This window comes from Pteropus vampyrus, unplaced genomic scaffold, assembly GCF_000151845.1.
Source record: "Pteropus vampyrus isolate Shadow unplaced genomic scaffold, Pvam_2.0 Scaffold502, whole genome shotgun sequence".
NCBI lineage: Eukaryota > Metazoa > Chordata > Mammalia > Chiroptera > Pteropodidae > Pteropus > Pteropus vampyrus.
Window position 1 is genome coordinate 929,859 of NW_011889283.1, and position 9,908 is coordinate 939,766.

Below are 9,908 nucleotides of genomic sequence, written 5' to 3' on the forward strand. Positions count from 1 at the left end.
AAAAAAAAGGCTGCTAAGCTGAAGGAAAAAATGAAAAGGATATCGCTGCTACCAAGTTAAAGGAAAGCCTGACGCAGCAAAAAAGGGCATCATCAAGGCCGAGAAGAGCAAGAAGAAGGAGGAAGAGGAGGAGAAAGAGGACGAACAGGAGGAGGAGGATGATGAAGATGAGGAAAATGAGGATGAGGACAAGGAGGAGGATGATGAATAAGTCACCAGCACGGTTTTCTTGACTATAAAGCATTTAACCCTCCCCGCCCCGCCCCCTCCTATACAACTCACACCTTTTAAAGAAAAACAAATCGAAACGTAAGGCTGTGTAAGATGGGTATTTAAACTGTACAGTGTCTTTTTTTAGTTAACACACTACCTAATGTGCCTTTAAGTAGCCCTGTCCTGGTGGTATTTTGTAGCCACTGACCATGCCTGGTACAATATGGGGGTTGTAAATTGGCATGGAAACTTAAAGCAGGTTCTTGTTGGTGCACAATACAAATTAGTTATATATAGTGATGGTAGTTTTTCGTCTTCAGTTGTCTCTGATGCAGCTTATAGGAAATAATTGCTATTCTGTTAACTGAATACCAATCTGTAACTATTAAAAAAAAAAATGCAGCTGTTTTGTTGACATTCTGAATGCTTCTAAGTAAATACAATTAAAAAAATAGGAACTGAGATAACTAGGCCTTTAGAGTGAGGATTTATGGTAATCTGGCTAGTAATTAGATTGTGTTTATTGCTTGTAATAGCTGTAGGTGCTAGAAGCTCCAAATTCCTCTAGTGTCCTTCTTTTGACCACCTGTTTACTTTTGGCATCCTCAAGTATTCTTCTTCAGAAAGTCCGTGTCTTTCATCTCTTTCAATTATAATGCGCTATGACTGTGGTAGAGCCCTGTTGATGTGGTGTTACAGTATGAGGGAGGGGGATTATAATATTCTAATTCAATGCCAGTGTTTTTTAGTAGGTCTATGTCTTTGGGGCTGTGACCTTCACAATTGTCTCTCAGGTTCCATCCTTCCCCTGTCCCCAGTCCCCTTACAATCTTCCCTAGCTACAGCATTTCCAATATAATTCCTTGTAGGTTCAACCTCTCTTGACTATGTTTTTCTCACTTTAGGTAAGATAGGATGACTAAAGAGGCCACACTATAAAGTGGAAGACACCCTTCTCCCAGCTGACAAAGTCTTTTCTCCTAGAGAGAGTAGACTTTTCTTATAAACAAGGCACTGGGTATATTTCACAATGGTTATTTTTCCCTTGACCCTACTAGAACCAAGAGAATTTTCTTAGCTCTTTACCATGAGAAACTGGTGGAGTTCCTAGAGGTAAAGCCCATGAAAGTATTGCTTCCCCCCAACCCAATGATTGTAGTCCTCAGGAGTTTCTCACTGTTATGTTAGTCTACACTTACCCTCCACAATTCATCTAAATTATAATTTAAGAGTTCCTGTTAGTTTATTATTTCAATGACTTCTTTGGCTAAGCAGATCTCAGCTATATCTCTAGTTAACCCTTTCTCTTCACATTTTGGGATGGCCATTTGCCTTGTGACCTCAGTTCTATGATGGGTCAAAAAAAAAAAAAAGCCTTGACTTTTAATTTGTCCAGATTTTCCTTTGTTGTAAGAATGCAAGTGTCAACTTCCAAGCTCTTTACATGTTAGAGCTGGAGCTGAAACCAAGTCACAAATCATGACTTTTTAAGCTCGATAACTGAACTTTATTTTTAATGACACAATATTTACTTATATTTATTTATATGTTTGTGTTTTTTTAATTTTCTATTCTTTTTTGTACCTTAAATATTCCTTTCAGGATAAATTTTATTATATTTAAAAGTTCTTTGGTAAGTGTGTATTAGTGATAAATACTTTTGGTTTTTTTTAAAAAATCTCTAAATACCATTATTTTGCACTCATTCTTGGTAGTGCTTAGCATACAATTCTTGATTGACAGTTATTTTTCTCACATTCTGCACTTTATTTTTATATTTGTTTATTTGCATCATTATTGAGGATCAATATGCTGTTAAGATGTTATTTCATTGAAGAATGACTCACTAATAGTAATTTTCACAAGTTATATATTTTGAAGCTTTTTTGCTCGGTTCATATAAATTTGAAATTTTAATATCTTCCTGTTAAATTGACCTTTTTAATCTTTATAAAATGACCTTTATGTCTCTTACTTCCTACTTTAAAGAGTACTTTATCTGATACTAGTATAGACATATCAGAATTTTTGCGAGTTTTTTCCAGTGTTTTTGTGGCAAAATTTTTTTACTCTTTTATGGTCCATTGTGTGTGTTTGCATTTAATGTATTTTCTTATAAACTAGATATAATTATTTTTTCAGACTGTATGGTAATATTTTTATTTTATTAGCAGTGTTTACTGTATCTGTAATTACTGATGCAGTTGGGTTCAAATCTAACAACTTGATACTTGTTTTCACTTCATACCTTAAATTCTTATTTCTTTATTTCTATGCTTTTTCTATCTTCCTTTGTATTAATCAAAGTATTTAATGTATTAATCAAGTTTTGTAATTATTTTATTTATGTTTTTCATTATTTTACCTATTTTTATTATTCTATTATCTCTTTATGACATTCAATATAGTTTTTAATATTATAATTTACTTACTTTAATATTTTGATCATATCCTAAATAATCCAAGATTCCTTTAATTATTTAACTCCATTTAATGGCTTTCTATATATTTTTGATATTGTCCTATATTTTATTTCTAAATATATTATAAACCTCACAAGATGTTATTGGTGCTTTAAATAGGCAAAAGTCTCTTATATTTACCTATATATTTACCCTTTAAAATGCTATTTATTCCTTTTTGCACTTCCATATAAGATCATTTTATTCAATTTTGGAATTTCCTTTCATAATTTTTATAGTGTGAGACTATATTTTATGCAGTTTATACTTGTTTGCAGTGCAAGGTTAAGTCTGATATCAACTACTTGGTCATACTGTGCAGAAATAACAGTTTCCATTCTTTTTGTTTTTAATTTCTAATTTGACTTATCTCTTCATCATTTTAAAAATCAACATTATGGAGGTATAATGTACATACACTAAAATGCATCTATTTTAAGCTCAGTGTGATGTGTTTTGGCAAATGTTACCTACCTCTGCACTCAAGATAAAAACAAAACAAAACAAAACAAAACAAAAAACACTATTACCATAATAGAATCCCTCTGTATCTTCTCATTTATTCCCTTACTACCTCTTCCTTCCCCTCTCCTTCCTCTGGTAACCCCTAAACTGTTGTCTATGTCATTTTTCTATTGGTTGTTTACATGTTACCTTTGTAAAGTATATGACCAAATCTTTTGCCTATTTGTCATTGGGTTATTTGTTTTTGATTATTGACTTATAGGATACCTTTACATATTGTGGATGCAAGTTTTTTATTGGATTTATGCATCACAAATATTTGCAACCCAAGTGTGCCTTGCTTAGTTATGTCCTTAATATTATTAGAAGAGCACAATTTTTAATTTTAGTAAAATTCAATTTCCAATTTATTTTAATAACATGCCTTTTTTTTCTTTTGTAAGAAATATATACCTACTCCATATTTATGAAAGTTTTCCCTACTTTTTTCCCTACAGATTGAATAGTTTAGCTTTTACATTTAGTCAATAGGCCAATTTAAATTACTTTTTGTATATAGAGTGAGGTAATAGTCAAAGTTCAGTTTTTACTGCCAGATAGTCAGTTTTTTCAGCGTCATTTGTGGAATGCCCTTTGGCATTTCAATTAAAAACCAACTGACTGATATGCTTGGGTCTGGACTCCATATTCTGCTTTATTAATCTCTATGTCAATATTTATGCCAATTAAGTACACTCTCAATTTCTATGATTTACAATACTTATCACAATTTTTATACACACAGGTTGTATGTTTCTGTGCCTTCTATGTATTCTATGTGCTTACTTGTATATCTTCATCCCCAAAATGCTGCAATTGCCCCTTTGTTATTCAGGTTAATGCTTTGACATCTCATCTTCTTCTAATCTCTTTCAAATATCTCTTAGATGCTATTTATATTTAATCTTTGTAGTTCAATAACATTAAGTAACTGAAAGAGCAACAGTTTTGGCCCTTTCCTCTTTTGGTATTTTCCAGGACCATACCATTAAGAAGTAACTGCTTTTATAAATACTTTCTCTGGGCCTTTGTAAATGTACAATCTCCATAAATGTCTTTGGGTGTTACTGTGAATTAATTATACGATGCTCAATAATAGATTTGTGTAAATCACCTGAAGACTCCTAGTTTGGGCTTACTGTATAGATATTGGAAGGGTGGTGTTTCCCCTTTACTAATCTGGTCCCTTTATGCTACTCATTAGGAGAAGTGTCCTTCTCCATGTTTAGGAAATGGTGTTTAACAGCCAGCACAAACCAAATAATGCAGTGACCAGTCCTTTTGCTAACTTAACTTAGTAGATTTTACCAGCCTTGTCTCCTAAGATACACTGTCAACCAGGTAATTTTACTTGAAACTTTCCCAGGTACTTAACCCAAACATTCCTAAAGTTAGACTCCCTATTTTATCCCCAAAACATACCCTTCTTACTTTCTCTGTTTGATGAGTTATAACTACCAAAGCAAAATAAACTTCTCCATCAACTTTACCTTGAATTAGCTACTATTTACCATTCATTGCACCACTCTCAAGTCCCACTACTACTGCCTGAATGTGGATTTTCGCGTTTCTTTTATTCCCTTTTTTGATATGCAGTTCAAAAAGTTCTTTAGCTGAACTTTCTGCCCTAAAGCTTACCTTCCCATCTTCCATATTGTTACTAATTATATTTCTACAAATGCTGTCATATTATTCTTACACTGCTGTATTTCATTAACTCTCTCAAACTTGCAAAGTAAAAATCTTCTTTCTAGTGTTGTATACAAGTTCCTCTATGATTCAATCTAATTTTTATGACTTCTCTCCATATGCGCCCATGCTTCTTTTATGTTGGAACTACAAGCTCCCTGAAAAAGAGGTCTAAGTCTGTTTAATATTTGTATTCATAGTGTATAGCCTATAATAGTCACTCAATATATATTGAATAGATAAATAGGTGGACTCAGGCAGGATAATCCTACCCTTTCTGAAGGAAGAAAAGAGAACATAAAAAATGCAAACAAAAAGTCAAACAAATATAACTCAAAGTTATTTTATCTAACCTCTAAAAAATAAAATACTAATATTTAAAAAGCTTTATTCAGTGGTCAATATTCATACTAATTAAAAAAGCATCACATGAAACATCTTTATAGTCTTGGAACTATTTGATATCTTGACTATTGTAGTGGATATACAAATCTACACAGGTGTCAAAATTGTATAGTATTTCACACACATAAATGAGTAAGAGTAAACAGGAAATCTCAATAAGATCTGTGGATTATATCCATGTCAATATTCTGGTTGTAATATTATGCTGTAAATTTGCAAATTGTTACCATTGGGGAAAACTGAGTGGGGTATACAAGAGATCCTCTGTATTATTTCTTACAATTTTATGTGATTCTACAATTATTTCAATAAGAATTTCAATGAAAAAAGACACCGATATTTACATTATATATTATAATTTAAAAAATAAATTACTTTCAACATGTTTTTTTTTTAAAAAAATACTTATTATAGTAATTTAAATCTTTCAGTGTATTTCCAAGTTGAAGCTAATCATAGATCTCTCCTTGGGTATCCATTACACTATCACAGTGTACCCTGGATGATGCTACGCTTGTTTTTCTCTCACCACCCGATGGCCTCTACGAAGGCAGAGACCTTGTTAGTTCTTTCTATGTATCAAAATATACCATGTGCCTTAATGATCATTAAGTGTCTTATAACATTTTACATAACCGTGATTTAATAAATAGTGTGATACTAAAAGAGATTGGAAAGAATCTAAGTAAACCTAAGAGCTAAGTATTTTTGGTCTTGTCCTCAGTTTTATTCTTTGCAAACTGAGACGGGTTATATGATCATACCATTCTGGTTTATTGGACTGAACAGTAATAATTATCCTCCTTACATAGATCACTACCACAGTTTATATAGGTCATGCTTAGACAGTTAATACTGTTTTCCTCTCAGCATAGTTTCAAAACTTACTTAGGGCAAGATATGCCAAGAAAGGGATGTTCTGCTAATGACCTTTTGGAAGGCAGCTGCTGCAAGTCTGAGTAGTCTAAGATATGCCTTTCAGTTCAAATGGCTGCCTACCAGTTTTCTTTTTCTTCTTCTTGGTATACTAAGCAGCATTGACACTTATTGCACTAACAGGATACATGTGACATTTAAATTAAGCATTTATTTTTAGAAAAATTAATTTACACATTCATATTCGGACGACGGCTTGTGAGGTTCATGGTCAAAGCCTTAACTCCCTGATAGTGTCCAAAGTTTATTTTATATGTTTAAGCCAAACAAATGTTACTTGCAGACAGTATAATCACACAAGAAGACTGCCTAAGACCTGGTTGTAAAATTAGGAGATACTCTCAATACTTTTTGATGTTATATTTTTGTCTTTAAAATAATTTGCCTATATTTGTATATTTGTTATTTGTTTCCTGTTTACTTACAAAAATTTATAGTTGCTAAAAATAGAAGCTTTGCATTTAGGGTAAAAGACCAGGAGTTCTGTAAATATAGAAGGAAGATCTAGATAGATATACCAGCAACCAATACAATAAAACAGTGCATATAGAGCATAAGTAGACAAATGTTTGCATTCAAAAATCTTAGAGATCAAGGTGAAAAAAATTAAAGATTAACTTGTAAATATGAATAAAGCCATTCTTCTTGAGAATTAAACATCTTCTAATGTAAAATTTTCATCATATTATATTATATAATGAATTGTGAATATTATAAGTGATTTTTCAATATAGAGGTTTTAAAAATTGAAAGAGCTTTTTAAAAATCTTGATTTAAACTGCACAAAATAAAAAATAAGAGTATTATAGTGGATAGTAATTCTGTAAAACATTTATAAAAAGAAGACAAGTAATCTACTTTTATGAAGATATACTTAATATAACATGAAAAGAAGACTAGGCCATTATCCTTCCTCTTAGATTATCACCATTAAATGACTGCTTAATCTGACATTCTGACAAGCACTGCATAGGAAAAATTAAAACTTTATTAGATTTTCATTAAAAAATTATGATTGGATAATTAAAGTATTCCTTAAAAGTATAATGTTTATGCTGATGGTTTAATTTAATTATAAATAAAATAATAAGCTAGCCATTAATGACCTTTTTTGAATATTTACTCAGAGTCAGTACTGACTTACTTTTTAGCTTGAGCAGAGGTTTCTTCACTTCCTTGTTCCTCAGGGTATACACCACAGGGTTTTGAAGCGGGGTCAGCACCGTGTAGAAAACTGCCACAACCTCATCCACAGCATCCTTGAAACCCAGCCTCAGGTAAATGAAAAGAGCAGGGCCAAAGAAACAAAGGACGACAATGCAGTGGGAGGCACAGGTCTGAAAGGCTCTGTGTCTCCCCTCTGAGTTGCGGATCTTCAAGATGGAACAGACGATGGACACATAGGACAGCACTATCAGGAGAAAGCAGCCCGAGCCTACTATGCCAATGTTGACGAAGATCACCATCTCATTAACAGAAGTGCCTGCACAGGCCAGTTTGAGAATGGGCGGTGCATCGCAGAAGTAATGCTGGATCTGGCTGGGCCCACAGTAGGGCAAACAGAATGTCAATGAAGTCTGGACAGCAGAGTGCAGAGAGCCACTGAGCCACGTGCTTGTGGCCAAGAGGGCACACGTTCTCCCACGCATCATGCTGGAGTACCGGAGTGGGTAACTGATGGCCAGGTAGCGGTCATAGGACATGACTGTGTAGAGGAAACACTCGGTGCTCCCCAGGAAGTGGAAAGAGTAGAGCTGAGCCACACAACCATGAAAGGAGATAGTTCTGCCTCCTGGGGAGGCCAAGGTCATCAGCATTTTGGGCACAGTGACCATGGAGAACCACATATAAATAAAGGACAGATTGGTCAGGAAGTAGTACATGGGCGTGTGGAGGTGGCAATTCACCATGATCACCAACAGGATGACTAGGTTCCCCATCACGGTGAGTACATAGATCACTAAGAAGATTCCAAAGGGGGGTGTCTAGCACTGGTACATGAGGAAGGCCCATGAGGAAAAATGTCACGTGGCTCACATTTGTCATTTCTTCTTATATGAGGGTCTCTCTCTACACAGGGAGGAAAACAAATCCAACATTTACTAGAAAATATTTTAAATGAAATATGGCAACTACATTTTGTCTGATGGAGACTACAAGGGTTAAATTTTCCTATATTTTTTTCATAGCACTTTTGCTTTATCATGGTGCTTTTAGAAAAAGTAGTTGCTTCCTTATTACAGTAACAAAATTAACAAAATAGAAAAGAATTAGCCAAATAATGAAGAGGACTAATTCATATAAAAGCAGCCAAATAGAACAGAAGAATAAATGTTGTGTTCTGTTTTCAGTAGAATTAGAAAATATATATCCAGAGGTGGCAAATATGGCATGAACGATAGAGGCTTTGTTCATCTCTCTTGCAACCAAATCAAAGTTTTGACATAAACACGGAGCAAACAGCAAGCAAAGTCACCTGAGATCTATATGAACAGAAGCACTGCAACTAGGGAGGGAAATAAGAAATCACCCTGCAATGATAGAGGGTAGGAGTGGGTTAAGACTAGAGGCTGCCCAGTCCCAAACGGCTGAGACAGAAGCTATGGCAGCAGCAGCTGGCTGCTGCAGACACCTCTTAAAGGGGCCAAGCTGGTGAGTGGACTTTCCCAGTGATGAATCTACTCGCTCTAAGCACCAGCGCCAGGTTGGCTGCTCTGCGGGCACCAGGGACTTACGGAGGGACAAGGAGTTGTAGGAGTGAGGGCCAGAGGTGAGGCTATCTCTCGGGCAGAAGCGATGACAGTATCCATTATTCCTCTGTTGAGCCCTCCCCCACTCCCAGTGTGTGGTTTAAGGGCCGCCATAGCTGAGACATCACCAGACTAGGTAACAGAGGTAGCTCAGCACAGAGAAAACCCTGAAACTCCACCTCCTCCAACTCATGGACCCACCCAAGTTACATCAGCTGTGCCCTCAATGAGGCGAGTCTGGTGCTCCTTGCAGAGCAGTGCCAAGACTCACACTGGTGGCAGCTGGCTTCAGTTTCAGCATGGCAACTATAAGCATAGCATCTATGGATTGCTTGCTGAATCTTAATGAGTGGCTCCGGAAGGGCACAGGCTGGGGCTAAACTTAGCCTATAGCTGAACCCTTCACATGACTATGGACACCTACTACACAAAGACATGCTAATAAGACCGAGAAACTTAGGAAGTTTGCTTGGTACATAGAAACAGACACAGAAAGGCAGCCAAAATGGGGATACGAAGAAGCAGAAACCATATGAGAGAACTGAACAGAGATCCAGGAATAATGGAGTCAAGCAATCTAATATATGTAGAGTTCAAAACACTGGTTATAAAGATGCTCAGTGAATTTATGGAAAGTGTAGATAAATTCAGTGAGAACTTCAACAAAGAGATAGAAAAACATAAAAATGAAAATGGAAATTATATAAGGGAACCAGTCAGAAATGAAAAACATTATCTGAGATGAAGAGTAAATTAGATGGAAAAAATAGAGTGGATAAAGAAGAAGATTGAACCACCAAAACAGAAGATGGGGAAGCCAAGGACACTCAGTCAGAATGGCAAGAAAAAGAAGCCAAGACTATAATAATAATAATTTAAGGAGCCTATGGGACACCATTAAATGTAAAATATCTGTGTCATAGGGGTACTGAAAGGAAAAAAGAATTCA

General features: G+C 35.0%; 1 protein-coding gene across 1 annotated transcript; it reads right to left on the reverse strand.

The window, feature by feature from the left end:
• Positions 1-7,300: 7,300 nt before the first annotated feature.
• LOC105307490 (olfactory receptor 10G7-like) lies at positions 7,301-8,255 on the reverse strand. The gene is given in 2 exon segments (XM_023524852.1): positions 7,301-8,189; positions 8,191-8,255. Coding segments are annotated over 2 exon segments (954 nt in total).
• Between the last annotated feature and the right edge of the window lie 1,653 nt (positions 8,256-9,908).